Raw genomic sequence first — 20,313 nt, 5'->3', positions numbered from 1 at the left:
ATTTGAGGGGCTTTTTCTTACCTAAAGGCTTGTCATTTTTTAAGACTGACAAAAAAAAGGTTCACAAAACTTTTTGTAGTATTATTGATGTATTACTTTTTTTTTCTTTCAGAATAAGGCTGGGCTCAGTCATTCGTGACACATTTTCGATGCTGGTTGTCACGGTAACGGCCAAGGACTGTTGAAAGTCAAGGAAAACTGAAATTTACACCGATTTAAGCTAGGAGAGGAGTTTGGTTCTTTTGCTAAATACGGTCTGTGTTCAAAAAAATAAGATTTTATTAAACATTTACAGTAAACTAAAAAGAGCTGACAAGGGTATTGAAAAAAAAAAAAAAAAAACCTTACCAGAGGTACATGCACCTCGGCAGGATGAGTAATGCTTAAGTTAAAGGTGGTCGGTGGAAAGTACTCGAGGTGAGTAGCTACCTACAATAAAATGATCTTTTCAGCGTAATGTTAACGTCGCTTATATTTTGCCTAACTGGCCATCTGGTGAGTTGGTTTAAAACTACACCTAATTATGCTGACACCGAACCGCTGCAGTTGGTTAACCCTGAGAATAAGTTAACTGTTACCTACTGTTGTTTGTCTGTATCTAACCTTAGCACCGGAGTGAGAAGTTAGGTCACGTCATGATGGCCCGGTTCATTTGTTCCTCCGCCAAAGCAGCTTTTCTTCCGTTTTTAAAAAGTTATCACGTATTTCAACTTGTTGACAGATTTCAGCCAAGTTTGTTGACTAGCTGGTCCCCGGGGTCGCAGAATTTTAACCAAGTGTTTTCGTTTTTCTCCAGGAATTTTTAGGTGATTTGCGTTGACTAGTTCCTGCCCAAATAGAATATTGAAGGCGTAGCTTACTTTGATCAAGGCCTCCTTACGTTTTATTTTATATTTTCATTTTTATATTTTTATTTTGACCGTATTTATGTATTATTAAAAGAATGTTTGTGGATACTTGTGTTCGCACCATTTGTCCTCACCTTTGTCCTGATCAGTCTGACAATACCAAACAATACCAAATACCAAAACCAATAAGGGACAGTACAGTTGACAATCAACTGTATTGTCCTGCATTGGTTTTTGTCGTTTTGTGATTTATAAAACAAACAAACGAAAATGAAAACAAATTGCCAAAAAAACAAAACAATTTTACAAGACGTGGACAATAAAGTTCCTAACCTGACATAACCAGTAGTCATGCTTGGGGTGAGGCTCTTACTCTAACTGAGAAAACTTTAATAAATGTGTGTGTTTACATCAGACTAAGGGAAAAAGTGAGAAAAAGAGAAAGTATTTGTTTCATAGACATTATTTCAGGGTGTATGATGAGTGTCGAGTTAATAATTCATAAAGCCATCTTCTCCAGATCAATACAGCTTTATGGGCCTATCCCTTTTCACAGGGTGCATGTGGTGTCATAAAAGCTCCACAGCAGCATTGATGCACACAGCTGTTGTCAGGATAGTGTTGTGTGTCTGGAATGATAAGCTTCCCGGAGGCACACTGGCAGAGCGGAAAATTGTCTTACGTGGCACCAAGCAACATGGCTTTTCCCCGCTGTTCCCCCACCACTCCGATGCCTCCTGTATCACTAAGGATATCAACAAGACACTGTCAGTTCACCCAGGTTATCTCCTTGCATGAACAGACAGTTCTCTGTGTGACATAGCTGCTGCGCTGTATAGGCCTGGTGAATGACTGTAAACAGATGCAGTGTTGCCAAAATTACATACTGTTGATAAGGGCTAAAACAGACCAACTGCCATTAATTGTATCAAGGGGAGAAAGTGACTGCCTCTATAAAGTAACTTGTTAAAAATAGCTCAGGGAGAATTTAATGGTGCTATTTGATACAAGTTACTTTCAAAATGCCATTGTACCGGTGCACAGTTCCAAATGCTTTTAACATAAGTATGACGGTAATCCCATGAATATTCCATAGGGCTAGCTAGTGTTTCCATTTCAGTATCCCATTGCAGTCAGTTGCTGTTAATGATATTTTATTGTTATAGCACCTTTCAGATTAGAAGTGACTTGTTACCTTACATACTAAGAGACACTTATTAAAAAGAAGCAATAGCCAAAAATGAAAAAACAAATTGTGGACAACAAAACTAGGTAATAAAGATAATAAATGGTAATAGTGGCTGTTAAAGTAACCAACATGTGATGTAAATTGGCTAAAATAGGCTTCATCCACTAGTCTGAATCCCCTTTCAGATGAGACGGGGGGCTACAGAGTATTTACATTTTCTGTGATAAAAGGATAAGTTTTTCACAGCAATGTTTTTGGTCTCACTGATCTTCCTCAGGCTGCATAAGTTACTTTCTTTTCCATGTTTAATGCAGAGAAAGAACATCAATGAGATGGACAGTGTCTATTATATTCTATTCTGTTGCCATTTTATCACTATGGACTGTGTGGATCTCCTGCTTGTGTAGGACAGGAAAATCCATATTGACAACCGACAAACCTTGTGTGCTGGATTATTTGTGGCACCACAAGAATTATTTTTTTTGCTGTTGTTTTTGCTTTTTTTGTTTTTTTTTAACAGGTTTCATTTGGATTTTGGAGAGAAAAAAAAACACTTGTTTTTCACACAGAGCTCTCAGGTGGTGATACTGTGTAGCAGTTAGCTCTTGAATGTCCTGCACCCAAACCCTTACTCAGGTAGATCTGCTTGTTTACAAAACAGCACAAACTGGTAAAAGCAAGTAAAGTTCTGATGACGGAGGCAGGTTGTCTTTGTGTCCTATGATTACACGTTGCTGTCACCAGTCATTTTACTGCAGCGTCTACCTTCTTGCAGACATGCCCCGCCAATTCCCGAAGGTAACTCTGAGTGAGGCAGAGGAGAAGACTCAGCTGCTAGCAGAGAAAGTATATGCAACTGCATTAAAGGAAGAGGACAACAAGGATGCCTTATCAATGTTCACCGTGCCTGAGGACTGCCCGATTGGCCTCCAGCAAGCAATGGAACATGAACTGCTTAAGGAGCTGGCAGAGCAGCAGTCTGAGGAGACTACCAAGAGGTAGGTCCTGGTATGGATGTAGCATCAAATCACAATCATCTGATTGTCATCAATCAAATCAATGTCACAGATGATCCTAAGACAAGTGAGAAAACCTTTATAAGCAATTTCATCTTGACTTGGGGGAATTTTTTTCTACTTATAATAATTATGTTACAAAATTTGCAGGAAGAAAAGCTTGAAGATGATTCGTTCCAAGTCAATGTCCCTGCAGATCCCAGTGAATACAGATTGGATGCGGCCAGTTGCTGCTACGCCATTCCTGTCCCCCAGCTCCACCTGCTCATCAATGCCCGACAACTACCCTGATTACCAGAGGGTCACTATTAGTGGTGATTATTGTGCTGGAGTAAGTACTATAAACAGGAGCATTAACTGGTGTTCATCACAGTTAGAGAAATTATGTAATGCTTTCGCAGCCTTACATGCTGTATGTTTACTAACTGTTCCCATCTAATTATTGTCATGTTCACTTATTGTTGAAAAACGCTGAAAATATTTGTACAATTACCAAATAGCTTAGACAAGATAACACTTAACTGATGAATTTGTGTGTGTCCGTTCCCCATTCAGATCACAGTGGAGGACTATGAACAGGCGGCCAAAAGTCTGTTTAAGGCCCTACTTATTCGTGAGAAATACTCAAGGCTAGCTTATCATAGATTCTGCAGAACCACAGCCCAGTTCCTCCGCACTGCTGAGAACATGAGATGGAGTGAGGAAGATGAGGTTCTACCAGGTTTGAAGCGTTTGAAGCTATGCTCACTGATGTTTTATTAGGGTTTATATGTGAGTGACAGAACAATGTTGTGGCCTCCAGACTCGTACCCATGTCCATCAGATGGGGATGATCCCTACAGCATGGAGAACATCCCTGAGAACCTGAACTATGAACTGAAGATGAAGGATGGAATAGTGAATGTGTATGACAATGTAGAGGCTCTGAGAGAAAACCAGCCCCATGACCTTCCTTACCCAGATTTAGAGACCTTCGCCATAGACCTCAGTCATGTGCTGGCAATGATTGCAGATGGACCCACGTAAGTTGGTTTTTTCTACCTATGTAGCGCTTAATTACACTTGTCAGAGTTACATAGTGTATAAACTGAGGTCCACTCTAATTTTCAGGAAGACTTATTGTCACAGACGACTAAATTTCCTGAGTTCGAAGTTCTACCTACATGAGATGCTCAATGAGATGGCTGAACTAAAGGAACTGAAAAGTGTGCCTCACAGAGATTTCTACAATGTTAGGAAGGTTAGTAGTCTGTCTACAGGTGTAATAAAGAGCATAATCCAATACAGTATGCCAAAGATTGCCTCTGTGAAAACACTTAAACATATGACATCAGTACATGCTGTCACTTCTTATTTAACTATTTGTAAAAAAAAAAAAAAAAGAAAGAAAGAAAAGAAAAGCCATGTGTGCATTTTAAAACACTCAATTTGTCCAGTAGACTAAACATATTGCCTGGACATATTGGTTGTCAGGTGGACACGCACATTCATGCAGCTGCCTGCATGTCTCAGAAACACCTGCTGACCTTCATCCAGAAAACATATAAGACTGATGCTGACCGTGTGGTGTTGGAAAAAGCTGGACAAAAGATGACTCTCCACCAGGTTTTCCACAGCCTCAATAAGGACCCATATGACCTGACTGTGGACTCTCTGGATGTACATGCTGTAAGAAAATGCCACTAGGTGTTAGCTTTATGTTTTCTTAAAATGTTGACTGCCAGTGTAGGTGAATACCAGTACCAGCACTTTTTCATGACTGACCATTCTTGGTTCACAATTATGCTTTATTATTTATAAATTTTATTCACAGGGGAGACAAACCTTCCACCGGTTTGATAAGTTCAATTCGAAGTATAATCCAGTGGGAGCCAGTGAACTTCGAGAAATCTTCCTAAAAGCAGACAACCTCATTAATGGAGAGTATTTTGCTCACATCATAAAGGTATCATATCATGTAATCCTACCTATTAAGTCAGGAATGATGCAGAGACAGTTTAGCACACTCTCTGTCTCACCTTTAATAGGAAGTGGCCCATGACCTGGAGGAGAGTAAGTATCAGCATGCAGAGCCACGCCTGTCCATCTACGGACGCTCTCCAGAGGAGTGGGACAGTCTGTCTAAGTGGTTCATTCATCACAAAGTACACTCTCCAAACATGAGGTGGATCATTCAAGTGCCCAGAATATAGTGAGTGCCAAAGCCTTAAGTAAAATTCAAACTTTTAATATCATAGAATTTCTTAAAAAATGAAATCTTGAAATTCCCTTAATACATATATAAGACAATGTTTTTATGTTTTTCAGTGACATTTTCAAGGCGAAGAAGCTGGTACCTAATTTTGCCAAGATGCTGGAGAACATATTCCTTCCTCTATTTGAGGCCACTGTTAACCCACAGAGCCACGAAGAACTTCATGTTTTCCTCAAATATGTAAGAATTACTTTTTTAGGGTTCATCATATCAAAACCTACAGAGCCCATCGGGTATTAGGAGTAAAGTTTTTAATAAGTTGTTGGCATAAACCTGTGACTCATGCCTGTAAATTATTAACTTGTGTTCACAAAAATAGTGATTAATTTCCTCAAGTTTCTAATTTATACCAAATATTACCTATTCACTGCTATTAATTTGTGGAGAGTAACACTTTACATTATCTTAGTTAGCATTCATATGCAGTAAATAAATGTTTTGATAATACTCTATAATGTAGTTGTAAGCAGATATAAATGTTTGGTGTTGTATAATGTTTGTCAACAACTATAACTGACAACTATAAGTGTAGGCTGGTGTATAAACAGATAATGAATGAGAATGTAGTATAACATAGTTGTAATAATAAAAAATAGGTGTCTTCGTAGGGCAAGTTACAATTGTTGACAAATACTGTACTTTTATAAACATTTAACTGCATCCTTATATCTGTTCGCTACTTCATTATAGTTTGTTATAAATCATTTATTAAATGTTTATATTTTGCTTACAAATGATAAAGGTGTTACCTTTGGGAATTTATTTAGTAATATGAGGGTAAAATTAAATAATTCAAAGGTAATAATTATTCATTTGGGTTAAGAAATTAAGAATGATTAGTTAGAGGGAACAAATTACTCACATTTGTGATATCATTATAAAAACAATTTAGCATTGATACTTGCGAGACTTCATAAAACCATCCCAGTAGTACACGACTGCTTTTCTTTTTGTGTGTGTGCAGGTGTCAGGCTTTGACAGCGTAGACGATGAGTCCAAACACAGTGATCACATGTTCTCCTTCAGGAGCCCAAAGCCAGAGCAGTGGACTACAGATGACAACCCTCCCTATAGCTACTACATCTTCCACATGTACGCAAACATCATGGTCCTCAACAACCTCAGAAAGTAAGAGCTAATTTTCTCCTTCTTCAAAACACACAGCTCATTAAAGGACAGTGCTTTGACTTTACAATCTAGGACCTGACCTGGTTAAACATCTCAATATGCGGTATAGCTGATACAAGGATGAACAGAATTACGCTCTCCTCTAAGATTTGCTTGTATATTGATTGATGTGTTTATTATGTGCTTGTGTGTCCTCTATAGAGAGCATGGACTGAGCACCTTCCAGTTCCGTCCCCATTGTGGAGAAGCTGGATCAATCACTCATTTGGTCTCTGCCTTTCTCACCTCTGACAACATCTCACATGGACTCAACTTGAAGAAGGTACTTTAGATTTGTTGACAGGGTTAGTTTTTAACCTACTATTACAGTAATAAAAGTTTGAAATTCAGATACTGTCTGCAGAATTTATAAGGATCAAAGATTATTCCTTCCCAGAGCAGGGATAAAAAACAGCATCCCCCCCTGGACACAGGCCTGGGAGCTCCCAGATGCCTGGAGGTGGTCTTACCAAAGCAGATAAAATGAGATAGTGTTGCTTTTGCATCACTTTTCGCTGCAAGGTGTACTCTTATATGAGTCCACATCCACCCTCAGCCTCTGCTTAGTTGGAGGACTTCATGTCCTCTCTGCATTTGGATAAAAATGTAATTATTGAGAAATTCTAATGATAGCTTCTATAAGAGATGATATTCTGTAATCTGTAATTGCTTTTGTGGAGTCACTTACAGCTCATAACTCAATTTAAGAATCGATAAATGAACTAGCCTGATTTTATTGCCGACAATTATGTTGGGTGGAGTACTGACTGGCAAGCAAACAACATAAAACTAATTTCTTATGCAATTAATATTTAACTCCCTTATTCTATTTTATTCATATTTTATTCATGATTTTATTCTTGTTTTTTATTATCTTGACTATTTTTCTTTTAATTCATTTATTTTTTCTTTTACAATATCAATAATATGACTAGGTTGTTAACAGCCCCCTTGTCCCTGTTCAAAATCCACACTAATCCAAAATAGCTAACATCATGTAAGAACACTGAAGATTATTTGTTTTGAGGTCTCTTACTTTAAACCAAAAGGCAACATAATCAACGCTAAAATGAACTTCTGTTCCTTCGGACTGTTTTGAAGTGTTTGTTGGTTTGAGACCATGTTTTTTAGCTTGTGTATCTTAAATGTCCTGCAGATTTCTCACCAGTATCGCTGTGGTTCATCATAAAACGGCTGAAAATTTGAGAACTGCAGGTGACAGAGAGGAAATGTGAAGGTTCGATTTTTTTGATGGATGGATGTGTAACAATAACAGGCCAGAAAATGAGTCCTGAAGAAAGAAAAATTGCTGACATTGACTCACTGATATATATATCTCCAACGGTATCTCATTGTATCTAAGTCTGGAAAATGTGGATAAAGGAATACAAATTCTAATTTTACCTCAGGTTGTATTCATTATGGGGGCCCTGAAACAACATCTAATGCTTTAAATGTAATAATAATACAGTAGTGGTTAGTCCTTTTTGCAGCCAGTTGGAGCTGCAGAATAGACCAGCTCACCTCTACAATGCTGAAAGATAAACCTAGCATATATACAGTACATATACCGTATATATACAGTATATATAAAGTATATACAGAAGGATGCAAACAGCCGAAAAATGCTTTGTGTAAGTAGGTTTGTAACATGTACATCATACAGCAGAACGACTTCTTCTACTCTGTGTGTGTGTGTGTGTGTGTGTGTGTGTGTGTGTGTGTGTGTGTGTGTGTGTGTGTGTGTGTGTGTGTGTGTGTGTGTGTGTGTGTATATGTGTGAGTGTGAGTGTGTATACACAATATGAGTTTGTTTGACTGCCAGTATTTATTTATTTTTTAAACTCCCTGTTCCATCAGAGCCCTGTGCTGCAGTACCTGTACTACCTGGCCCAGGTGCCAATTGCAATGTCTCCACTCAGTAACAACAGTCTGTTCCTGGAATACTCAAAAAATCCTCTCAGAGAGTTCCTCCACAAAGGCCTGTGTGTGTCCCTATCCACAGATGATCCCATGCAGTTCCATTACACCAAGGTAACAAGAAACAAATATACAAGAAATATATATTGTTTCTAGGCCGTTCAGTATGTCAGAATCATTGTGTAATATCATGCAAATGTTCTGCAGTGTAATTAATTATTATCCATTGTTTGTGTGCCCTGATTCTAGGAACCACTGATGGAGGAGTATGCCATAGCAGCTCAGTTGTGGAAACTCAGCACCTGTGATGTGTGTGAAATAGCCAGGAACAGTGTGCTGCAAAGTGGACTGTCTCACCAGGTACAGGGACACTTTCAATCCACAGGCAGGGCCACATCTCCATTACATTTACTCAACATTGATCCCATTTGTCTCCCAAAAATTTAATTTATTGTTTATTCACAGGAAAAGAAGCATTTTTTAGGAGTGAACTATCTTAAAGATGGACCTGAAGGGAATGATATCCGTCGGACCAATGTTGCCCAGATCCGTATGGCCTACAGACACGAGACACTGTGCAATGAACTTAGCTTCATAGTCGACGCAGTGAAGTCTGACTCCATGAATTCCTAGTATGAAAAAAATGGACCTCAAATTAGACAGAATCCAAGCATGCTGAGCTCTCAGTAATCACTATTTACCTTTATTTGGAAAAGTGCCATTGAATGAGTGATGATTAAAAAAAAACAAACAGTATCCTGTCAATTGAAGAGAAATGCTTAGCTGGTCACATTTTGATAACAACAGAGTTAGGTAAAGTGAAGACGCATGCCTTGGATGAATGGATGACTGATAGCACTTTGGTTCTCAAAGGTTTAGACAAAAGCTGTGGAGGGCTGGAATTGTGCAGTAAATTCACACGCGTTTCGTTACACAAACCCACTATGTATAAACAATTGTACCTTCCACACCATTTTGTGATGGGGGTTTGTCATAGAAACTGTCTGAAGTTTTTCAGGTACTGTATACACTGTACATCGGACATAAGAACACTTGTTGAGAGCTTTACACGATGTTAGTTCAGACAGCTCTGATAACAGAGATGGATGATGTCTGGGACGTTTCCTCTGTCTCTCCCATAAATACCTTGTTTTAAAGTGCTTTCAGTGACTTTTGTGGAAAGAAAGTGATGTATTGAAGATATCTAAGCTTCTAATGATATACTCTTTTTAAAAAACTGCTTGCAATTGTTGTAGAAACGTTTCTTTTACATGTATGTTGACTGTCCGAAGCAGCTAACAGTGTGTTAAAATAATAAAAAGTCTTCAGTCTTCATTGTATTGCATACATTGCCATCTAGTGGCTAAACTGCACCATTGAATAACATCAGTTGACTAAAAATAATAAACACATACAGTATAAAATGCAAACTACTTTCACACAAATCAAGGGACACATCTTTGTGCTTAAAAAGAATGTTACTCAGTAGTTGTCCATGGTGTGTTTCTTCAGTATACCTCAGCGGAAGAATATTTAACTTGCACTGTCATCCACTTCTATCCTCTCATCTTCCTGAGCATCCTTTGTTTCCTTTATATTCTTCATACACGACCAGTCTTCTTTCTCGACGTACTCCTGCTGCTGCTTCATGTCGGAGCTCTGAGAGCAACTCCTTCTCCTTTTCATAGAGAAATTGGAAAAAAAGAATCATAATTTGTATTAATAGATAAAATAATAAGATTTTTGCTTTGTCTTAGCAGTTTTCCCACAGCTCACTATCATTCAGCTTTCAGTGCTGATATACTGCATAGCCTCTTTGAGATGTGATATTTTCTGTGTATACTTTTTCAGATATTGGTTCTATAAAGCCTAATACAACCAACAAAAAAAATGTTTTTAGACCTCAGTATTATGAATAGTATTTTCATATGGAAAACCACTCACAATTTTAGATATACAAAGATGATTATTGCAGTAAGGAGAAGGGTACAGGTTGAGGTGATGAGTATAGCCTTTCCTGGAACAATAAAGTCATAGAAAAAAATTAGTCATACAAAAAAACATCCAAACACTTGTGATAAAAGGTATTTACTTGTGTTTTACAGTTGTTATTACTATCTTTTGACTTGTTGTTCTGTATTTTCTGTACAGTATGAAAAGAATATGAAAAGTTCCTCCACAGCATTAATTGTGTTGTGAACAACATTCTCATACCTCCAGCAGAGCCTTGTGCACTGCCGATGTAGTGGGCAGGTTCTGCCTCAGTGTCTATGGTTTTAGCAGCTGAGGAGGAAGAAGGAAGAAGGGAGGAGGAAGACGTAGAGTGTGTTGTCTGGGTGGAGTGATCCCTGCTGCTCAAAGAGCTGTCAGTTGTTGTATCCTTCAATTGTGCTGCTGCATCTGTGTGCGTACATGAAGGCCATGACAGAGTAGATTAGTCTTCTATGAAGTGCCTGTCTTTTGAATAAATGTATGTTTGTACAAATCATTGTTTTTTTTATTTGTTTTAACTTTGTTATTGAGGGAAAAAGTCTCTCTGCCTCCAATTTGCAACTATGTACTGAAGCTGATGTCCTTGTGCAGTTGTACTGACATAGTCTGGGAAAATATTAAAAATGCATTTCTGCACGGTTTCCTTGCTGTAATGGTACATATCTATTTTATGTATTTATTTTTTAAATCCTGCTAAATGAACGTAACACAATTTTGGAGGTTTAAGCAAACCATTTATGTTCTCCAGGAGTTCAGTCTTACGTTAATTTAAACATTTTCTCATAAATTTTGGAGCAAAGTAATCTTCCATAAAAAGTATGTAGAATATGCTAAAAATGCAGCTGAATCCAAATTCAGCCCAAATGTAAATGCAATAAATTGTTAGTACAGCCTGGGCTATGTCAGGAGTATTCATTCACATTAATCTGAATGAACATCCTCTGATATATATATATATATATATATATATATATATATATATATATATATATATATATATATATATATATACAAAAAGCCAGGACTGTGTTAAGAATAGCATGCACAATATAATCAATTAACTGTTGCCACTTAGTGAGAAGCACTAGAAAAAAAAACACATATCGAAAATTTCCTACCTGATTCATTGAAGCAAAACACATCAAACTTTTGTGTTACAGAGGCTCGCCATGTCACCAAGCCTGTCTGGCTTTTGCCACAATTAGAAAGTCCCTTGATGCGGGGAATGACTGCAAAATGTTCATCGATCCATCCAAACCTAAACAAAACAAAACAAAACAGGCCATCAGGCACTTTTCATTGAACTCCACTGAGACGACTGAGCTGATCTTGTGCATTTCTTTTCTGGTCTTACCTGCATGTTTCCAAACCTCTAGAGAGTGCTTCCTGCACTTGTGCTTTTGAAGCAATGTTCACTCCGAGGGACAAGCAGATCCTCCGAGCTTCAGAGGCATTGAAGGCATACCGAGGCTGGTTGAGGTGATTTAAAAAGCTAACCTGGAATACTCCAGCAATACTCTGGTTCCCTTCTGGGAAAACTGGAAACAGCATGTACAGCATTTTCAGATTTATATTTTACTGCAGAAATAGTAATATAATGAAACAATAAATTTAGCTGTTGACCACAGGAGGTACATATACACCTTTAGATACATGGTAGAAATATACACATTGACAAATGTTAAATCATCTGGAATTACTTACCTGTGATGTGGCTTGTGTCAATATCTTGACCAAAGATGACTAAAGTAACTGACAGCACTGATGTGATGCAAAGCCAGTTCATATTCATGACTGGTCAGAGTAGAGATGGATGAATGCCGGGGAAAGACAAGTGTTGCTCGGTTTATGTGTCTGTGAGCCAAATGGCAGGGTTAAATAGAGGTGACTCTGTTCACTGGGGTCTGTGGACTCTGTCATTGCCAGAACGTAAAGGAAAAGGAAGAGGGAAGTACTGCGCACAGGTCAGATTAAGAGATATCATATGTCCTAAGAGCAGGGCCCAGGAGAAATATAGAAAAAACTAATATGTGAACAGGAGACGAAGCTACAGAAAATTCTGTGGGAGACAGGTTGTCAGAGGAACTTTTGATTTAAGTGCTTTCATGAAGTTTTGTAAACTCAACTTGTTGCAAAGTTTACAAAAATAAAAAGGATAATTAATTTAAATGTTTGTAATATGAACTGCGCCTGAGAAGGGATCTTACAGTGTAGAGTTCATTCATATTTCAGGAATAGTTAAATGATGATTTAAACAGAAACATTAATTTAAAAAAAATCACGTGCTATCAGTTAAGTACTAAGGCAATACATTCTTTGGATGTAAGTGAAAATACAGCTTTTAATACTCAGAACAGAGCACATAAAAATCTAATACAAGGCTTATGAGGATAATGATCAGTGATTTGCACTGTTACTGACATCTGACTGTGGGGACCCTGTCCAAATGATTTCCTCCCTTGGGGCATTACTCAGTCATGAACACACTTATGATCTCTGGTATCCTCTAATGAGCTTTTGGCACACTGCAACATCCCACTTCCACAAAAACATCTGCCCACAAACCTTGCTGGCAGGAAATGACGCAAAGCGTGCTGAAGAACACGCAGCTGTGTTTTTGTCAGATGCGAGGTGTCAATGAGTTGTGTGGGCATAATAAATGATGATCTGGAGTTATGGGAAAGGACAGATATTTATCTTCTCTTTAGAGTGGGGTTTTTTTGTCTGTGAAGTCATATCAACAACCTTACACGTATAGTTGAAATTATATTACACTAAATGGCTTTCTTAGTTAATTAAGCTACTCCATTAAGAATATGATGGAATTTTGACGTGTTAGAAAGTGAGTGTCAGCAATTTAGTGAACAAGAAAATCAGCCAACATTTTGACGCTTTGGAAAAAAGCCGGTGCCACTAATAACATTAACGTTGGCTCTGCTTTGTTCTAGTGTCCCAGGTGGCCATGACAGTGTGACAGTGAGCCAGCATGAACAACACCGGACCCTGAAACTGAAGCTGCTAAATGGAATTCAGCCATCATAATTTTTTATTATTTACACCTGTGCTTTCCCAAATTACGACATGTCAAAATATCATCAATGAAAAAGGCAGACTGATTACATAATTCATAAGAATATTTCGACATTTTGGGAATTTTGCTAATTTGTTTCTTTTTGAAAGCTATATGAGAACACTGATACCACACTGTTAGCTTATGGCTTAACATTAGCGTAAAGACCAAAAACACTGGGAGTTTCCGCTGGGAACACGTACATTAGTGAGCCTCAGAGGTGCTGCTAGGCAGATTTGACTGACTTTTGCAAGATCCAGGCTAGTTGTTTCCCTGTTTCCAGTCTTTATGCTAAGCTAACCTAACTGGCTTCTGGCTTCTGGCTCCAGTTGCACATTTACCGTACTTGTTGAGTGGTATCGTTGTTCTCTAACGCTGATCAAGAAAGCTAAAAATATCTGTATTGCGTGTTAGAAGAGGGATTACAGCAATAATCTGCTTTGGTAGCACCTTATATTTGTCATTATGGAAATCACCACCACATACTTTCAGGCACCTTTATTTAAAGGTGAAGTGGCAGAGCATAAAATCCACAAAGAACAAACAACACAGGCAGGCACACATGTGCAAATAAGATAAAAATAAGTCTCATGCCATCTAAACAGTGCTCTCATACAAGAAGAAAATCTCTCAGTGCTCTGAAGACACAATCCAATATGGCACAAACAAGAACCATCAACTGCAAAATATTGCACTTAAGGAACTACTTTGGAATGTGCTTATATCTTAAAGTTTTTAAATACACATTATAGAACTTAAACAACAAATAAAAACTTTAATTTCTATATCTTTAAATAGGAATTCAGAATTTCTCAGGGTTTTTATTATCTATTGGACCTGAGAGGTTATACTTTAACATTAGAGTGTAGATAAATATACACTTTTTCTACTGTGGCATTTAATTGAAAGAGCCATATTCATTATCCAAAGTACCAGAACCAAAATGTATCATTATGTATGCATCTAATTTAAATACATATATATTTCATCACACTATATAATTGGTCCCTAAACAAAAATGATCTTTTTTCTCACTGCAGCAAACAATGTGTTGACTTTTCAATCCAAACAATATCATAACTTAATGCTGTTAACCATGGCAAAGGCGACGTTATCCATAACGCCTCTGAGAACATCTCTGACCCTCCAGCGTCAGGGTCATGATCATGGAAGTGAGTCTAAGTCTGATGATATGGTAAATCGACAGAGACAAAGCGAATGACTGCAGCCTCGGTTTTTCTGTAGTGGGGTTCTTTGGTTGTGCCGCTCAGTCCAAAGTTCTTCATCTTGTCTGGCACAAAGTCTTTCTCTCCTTACGTGTCCTCACGCCTTTTGTAGTAGTCACTGAAGAATGTAAAAATACTGATAACCAGACACATCACCACAAACATTGTCAGGGCAATCCAGAGAAGTCGCCTACTCAAGGAAATCTTTGGACAAAACCGACCAAGAAGAGCCAGGACCTCCTCTATCCTCCTGTGAAGACAAGGACCCCATACAGTATACAGTATATATCACATATTTTAATTGCTGTCTACATTTTTATCATATGTTTGATTCTATTGATTGTTTGGTATATGTTGTTCATGTTCCATTTCTGTTCATATAAAATATAAAATTACAGCAATAATTATACTGAAACCACATTGAACACCACTCTGAAAACATGAAAAACAGTCATTAAAAACCAGTATTTACTTTCATGAAGCTAGCATAGTGTTTCAAACAGATCTTCCCTCCTTCAAAAAGAGGCTCTGCTTACACTACTTTAATTGTTATAATTATTTTAATGTTTGCCATGTGGAGGCTTTCGAGGTGTCATTTCTATGAAAGACATAGCTGGTTTTCAGTGGATGTTTGAACCATTTCAACAACACTAGCATGTAATCTGAATACTGGTCAGTTGATTTGCTTTTGTTACAGGAAGAACAGAGAATTCTGACACTCATTTCCTTTGTTGACGAGAGCTAGTCGAGCAGACTGATACCACTCTCATGCCCGCACAGTAAATATGAAGCTACGGCCAGCTGCCAGTTAGCTTAGCTGAGCACACTGATTGGTGCATTTTTGCGGGGAGGTTACGCGCCAGTCTATCTTTTGGCCTTGGCGCAGTAACTTCCTGAAGTCTTGTCACTTTGAGGTCGAGAAATAGTTGCCTATAAACCCGTAAGACCACAGTGTGTCATTCACACTTCGTTTTTTTGTTGTTGTACGGTTTAAACGAATGAAATATAAGATGTTCATTAGTGAGGTTTAGAGGCACAGATAGGCAGATTTTATTACCTTTGGACAGAGCCAGACAAGACGAATCCCTCCTAGCTCTTGACAAGAAAAGGAATAAGCGTCATGCTATTTCACTTCAAGACAGATTCAGTTTACCTGCTCTTCTTAATCTTCCTTCCACTCTCCTCATCCTTATTTTTTGATTCCAGCAATTTTTCTGCAGCGGTTTCCTCTTCATGCTTCTCTTCCTCCAGTGCTTTGCTTTGCTTCAGTCCCTCTTGGTAGCTGCATTTGAAATGTTCACATTTACTGTATAAGGATGGACGTCCTATAATCTTTCACTGCTTTTGTGTTCTGTGTTTACTTTAAGTGTTTCAAAGTCTATACATAGTACCATATAAGATTCACCTGTACCGTTATGTGGTGATAAGCCATAACAGTGTCATCATACAGTGTGTGTTTGGGCAGATTTAATGGGCAGGAGAGAAGGCCTCACCCTTTATTGTACGCCTCCTCCTCGATCTTTGTCTTGAGCTCGGCTCTGATCTCGGCTCTGATCTCCTCTAAGTTGACTGAAGGCTTGGCTAGCTCACTTTCCTGCTCCGACACACTCTTTCCACTGCATTGTTTGAGATAGGAAAGAACAATCAGCCTTGGACACCATCACAGCAGGCATTATAAAGCCGAGAGGATTGTAAATTTAGGTTCCATCACAACACCGCGGCCTGCAGCGCCAGCCGAGTGGTAGTGTGTACACAGACACCGCCACAGGCACGGCGAGTACAAACAGAAAAATAGGAACTGGCACTTTACACATTTGTTATTGCTATACGCGTCTCCTCACAGAACATCGAGCTCAGACACTTGAGAATTTTTACTCAGCCTCACTTCATAACCAGGATATGACTTTAGCCTGGTGTCTGGACTTTGTCAAGCTCAAGCACAAATGTTTAGATTATGACCTAGGATAGCATATCCATCAACTCCACCAGGGTTTGATTATTTTTTATGCTTACAGGGTTATTTCCACCTCACTGGGTCTTTCTCTGCTCTGTAAAACACACCCTGGAGGTCACACAAACAAGCCAAAGGTCCCACTGCAGCAAAAAATGCTTTTGATAAGAATGATTAGAAGTTCTGGGTTTTTCTTGGCCCATTGTTTCAGGGACTATGGAGTGACCTTGGGAATCAAGCAATGGTATGTGAACATACTATACGTACAGTGTGTATATGTGTCTGTGTGTGCGTGTGTAAGCAAAACACCACCAGAACACAAATCATACCATTCTGCTGCTGGTTGCGCCGCCTCTGTGGAAGCGTTGCCTTTCACATCATTGGCTTCACACTAAAGAGGAGAGAGTTGAAGAACATTATTGTTTTCTAACAATAATACACAATTAAACGGCAGGACAGAAGTATTCATCCTTCACCTAAGTAAGAGAACCAATACCACAATGTAAAAATACTTCATTACAAGTTCAAGTACTGTATTTAAAATCCTACTATCTTCAGTATCCTACTACCTAAGTAACCTACCCCAACCTAGGGGCCGGGCCCCTCCAAAATGTCACAATGTGGTGGGAAAGAAGAAAAATCAAAGTTCTGGCAAACACATTTGTAGTCAAATTTTTTTTTTTTGTACTATTCTCTAATTTTTGCATTTTTTGTCTGAGTCTCAAACTGTAAATCTGACAAGTTTAGAGGAATAACGTCTCTTTGGCAGAACTACTAACAACTTAGAGACATCTGAAACATGACAAGGAGTCCCAACCAAATTCTGCTGTTATAAACGAGATCACACGGCAAAAGAGTTGGGAAACGCGGATTTAATTTCTAAAAAGGCGTTGCATTTTACAGGCTTATTTTGTGATTTTTGAGCATCAAGTTTTAAACTGTAAAGTAACTGGTAACTTTAGCTGTTAGATAATTGCAGCGGAGTAAAAAGTGCAGTAATCTCTGAAATATAGTGGAGTAGCATAATTTAGAAATACTGAAGTACAAGTGCAGTACTTGAGTAAATGTACTTGGTTACTTGCCACCACTTACAGTTAATATAGATATACGCCTGTGGGCAGAATTTATTCTTTACAGCTGGAAAACTACAACAATACGAGACAGAAGGTTTACATTTCAAAACACTATCCATTTTGAAAATGAGGTGATATTTGAAAAACAATAAATGATTATACCCTAAAAAAAGAACTAGATTACAAGTGAAGATGAACCTGTTCTACATAACTTTAACTCTGCAGTCATGCTGAGTGAGTGTAATTTCATTAAATGCTTGATATGTCATTTCCCATAATTTCCCGTAAGGACAGGAAGACCTACCAGGACAGGAAGAGTAGTACCAGTGGTAGGTCCCGCGCTGGGGCCTGAGGCCGGGTTGGGGCCCGGGCCGGCTGTGGCTGGAGTCTGACCTGGGATGTTCAGGAGGTTAAACTTAGGCACCACTGCTACACTCACTCTGCGTCTGGGCAGAGCCTACAGGCGGCCGGGTGAAAAAAAGACAGGACAAGCAACAGTGTTGGAGGTAAGAATAGAAAATGGGAATATTGGGGTGTTAAATTTTTGGACATTTAAAACTAGAAAGGCATGATGATGTCACTGAAAGAAGAGAGAATTTCATGAACTAAACAAGAAATACAAAAGAACATAAAACTTTGGTTCAGACTGAAGTATCTCAGCAACAACTAGACGGATGGTTAGATGGGTAGAAGTCATGAAATTTTGTACAGACATTCGCGTTCCCCAGAGGTGATCCTCTGACTTTTCCTTCTTGTTCCAACGTGCGGGTCATATTTGCAATTTTGAGCAAATTGTCTTGACAACTACTGGATAGAGCGCCATGAAATTTGGTGCACACATTCATGTTCCCCTCAGAATTAATTGTAATAACTTTGGTGATCACATAACCTTTTCATCTTGCCCCACCATCAAGTCAACATTTTAAGCCAAATTACATTCCCATCAGCTTAAGGTCTACTTTGTGTTTAGTGCTAATTAGCACTTAGCAAAGCTTTTTTACCACCACTGTGCCTAAGACCATCCTCACAGAGCTGCTGGCATGGTTCATTATTTTATTATTAATTGATGTATTTTTTTGTTTTTACTCATTTAAAATGGCAGATTTTAGTGAAAAATGGCCATGGATGTGTCTTCCTGTTTTTGTCTAACTAAGTCCAAAATAAGATATTCAATTTAAAACCATATGAAACAGAGAAAAGCAGCAAATCCTCATATTTGAGAAGCTGAACCCAGATAATTTTTGGCATTTTGCTCGATATAGTGAATGACTTAAACAAATAGGCAGTTATGAAAATTGTTGTTGATTACTTTTCTCTTGATCAATCAATCAGCAGAATGACTTATTAGTTCAGCACAAAAAAACATCACTGAGAAAATTGTCAGGGCTTACCTTTCCAAGGGTGAGGGACATTGATCTTGATGGCCGTGGAACTCCATCATCTTCATAAAGACAGAAAAAGAAACACAGAATACATCATTACGTAAGCGCAAATAGACCATTATTTTCATGCTGCAGAGCTGCAGTGAAGCTGCTCAGTGACAGTCCAGTTACAGTGGAAAGTTCCCCAGTGAAAATATGTGTAAAGAGCATTGCATCAGTGGTGCTAAAAAAAGGTGCATGCTCCATCAAACCCTTGCCTGGATAAATAAAGTTTAAAAATACTTTCCATTTCCAAGCATGAAACCCTTTGTAGAGGAAGAATGCAACGTCAGGTTGGGTGAGTTTCATGCCCTGTGTTTTCTTGCGCTTCATCTGAATGTTTTCTTAAGCGTAGTCTTACCTCCAGTGTCTACGGACCCTCCATAACAGCGATTTGAGTTCTGGTTGGCCAGCTTCTTAAACTCCATCAGCTCAGCATGGTCCTTCTCATACGTCCTCTTCAGATTTTCCACATATTGCATCATGACCTCAGTGGCCTTGTTCATACGTTTCTCCTGTTGCACAATGAGGAAGTCAGTCAGTACAAACCTGCATTACAATCTAGGAGCACAGAAACGGGAACATATGCCGAAAACAATGTGTTCATCTTAAAAGTAGAGAGTGTTTGAACACTTGGCTCTCTTGCAGAGTCAACTTGTTTAGTTGATCCTAAACAAGTTGACACACTCATACACACAACCCTGACCTTTTTGCAGCCTGATGAATGGAAGTCAAATTTTCATTTGTATTTTAAATCTTTTTATGGCTTGGTCTCCTCCAACTTCTGAGAAAAATGTCGAGCTCATCAGCTTATTAGATGTTCAACTGCCTCCACCAGCTAGTTGCTAAGTTTGTCTGTTGTTTGGTTCTGGGCAGGTAGCATACATCAGAGCTTGTTTGCAGAAAACATATGGAAACAGGCTTGATGAGAGTCAATGAGACTGAACCATGCAGTAAAATGCGCAGTAAAATCAAAACAATGAGCTAAAAGAAAGCTAAGAAGTGCCATAGAGCTGTACTGTTTGGTGATAATTCTTTGTGATTCGTCCATACAAGTCATTTCACATCGTAAGCAGTTATTTGATTCAAAATATTGATTAACATAGCCTTTGATAATAAAATTGATTGCGTTTTATCATGTTTATTTTCTGGCTCTCCGGTCTTTACCCAATCACTGTTCCAAGTT

General features: G+C 38.4%; 3 protein-coding genes across 4 annotated transcripts in view; 1 reads left to right on the top strand and 2 right to left on the bottom strand.

The window, feature by feature from the left end:
* The first annotated feature begins 336 nt into the window (after positions 1-336).
* ampd3a (adenosine monophosphate deaminase 3a) lies at positions 337-9,084 on the top strand. The gene is given in 15 exon segments (XM_040127221.1): positions 337-417; positions 2,813-3,035; positions 3,204-3,384; positions 3,609-3,774; positions 3,856-4,075; positions 4,164-4,293; positions 4,527-4,721; positions 4,867-4,998; positions 5,081-5,244; positions 5,361-5,487; positions 6,272-6,435; positions 6,637-6,757; positions 8,335-8,508; positions 8,644-8,754; positions 8,860-9,084. Coding segments are annotated over 14 exon segments (2,331 nt in total). The 5' UTR covers positions 337-417; positions 2,813-2,814.
* On the bottom strand, positions 8,922-12,265 carry lyve1a (lymphatic vessel endothelial hyaluronic receptor 1a). 2 transcript variants are annotated; one of them, XM_040138404.1, is made up of 7 exons: positions 12,091-12,265; positions 11,741-11,924; positions 11,505-11,644; positions 10,609-10,794; positions 10,339-10,411; positions 9,912-10,072; positions 8,922-9,023 (listed from the first exon to the last, which is right to left on the bottom strand). In XM_040138404.1, exons 1-6 carry the CDS (start codon positions 12,176-12,178, stop codon positions 9,928-9,930), a joined length of 816 nt encoding a protein of 271 aa, XP_039994338.1. In that variant the 5' UTR covers positions 12,179-12,265; the 3' UTR covers positions 8,922-9,023; positions 9,912-9,927. The 2 variants fall into 2 exon arrangements, with proteins under 2 accessions (XP_039994338.1, XP_039994329.1); XM_040138395.1 differs by lacking the exon at positions 8,922-9,023 and having other exon boundaries at positions 9,056-10,072; positions 12,091-12,264.
* A 1,710-nt stretch (positions 12,266-13,975) lies between these two features.
* The window catches only part of mrvi1 (murine retrovirus integration site 1 homolog), a 34,692-nt gene continuing 28,354 nt past the window's right edge, over positions 13,976-20,313 (bottom strand). The window contains exons 27-33 of the mRNA XM_040127211.1: positions 19,489-19,642; positions 19,098-19,147; positions 18,011-18,163; positions 16,963-17,024; positions 16,176-16,298; positions 15,836-15,964; positions 13,976-14,932 (exon numbers count right to left, since the gene is read on the bottom strand). Coding sequence (XP_039983145.1) covers positions 14,770-14,932; positions 15,836-15,964; positions 16,176-16,298; positions 16,963-17,024; positions 18,011-18,163; positions 19,098-19,147; positions 19,489-19,642 — 834 coding nt within the window. The 3' untranslated portion in view covers positions 13,976-14,769. The remainder of the gene's footprint in view (positions 14,933-15,835; positions 15,965-16,175; positions 16,299-16,962; positions 17,025-18,010; positions 18,164-19,097; positions 19,148-19,488; positions 19,643-20,313) is intronic.

Source organism: Xiphias gladius, chromosome 1 (assembly GCF_016859285.1).
Source record: "Xiphias gladius isolate SHS-SW01 ecotype Sanya breed wild chromosome 1, ASM1685928v1, whole genome shotgun sequence".
Taxonomy (NCBI): domain Eukaryota; kingdom Metazoa; phylum Chordata; class Actinopteri; order Istiophoriformes; family Xiphiidae; genus Xiphias; species Xiphias gladius.
Note: the sequence above shows the minus strand (reverse complement) of the source record. Positions and strands in the feature narration are given on the sequence as shown.

What these genes read in the sequence shown, in the direction of transcription:
- lyve1a (XM_040138404.1), bottom strand. Translation starts at nt 12,178, where the DNA reads ATGAATATGAACTGGCTTTGCATCACATCAGTGCTGTCAGTTACTTTA. An exon ending in AGAGGTTTGGAAACATGCAG is followed by an intron (nt 11,645 to 11,740) that starts GTAAGACCAGAA and finishes TGTTTTGTTTAG; the next exon opens with GTTTGGATGGATCGATGAAC. An exon ending in TGCACAAGGCTCTGCTGGAG is followed by an intron (nt 10,412 to 10,608) that starts GTATGAGAATGT and finishes TTATTGTTCCAG; the next exon opens with GAAAGGCTATACTCATCACC.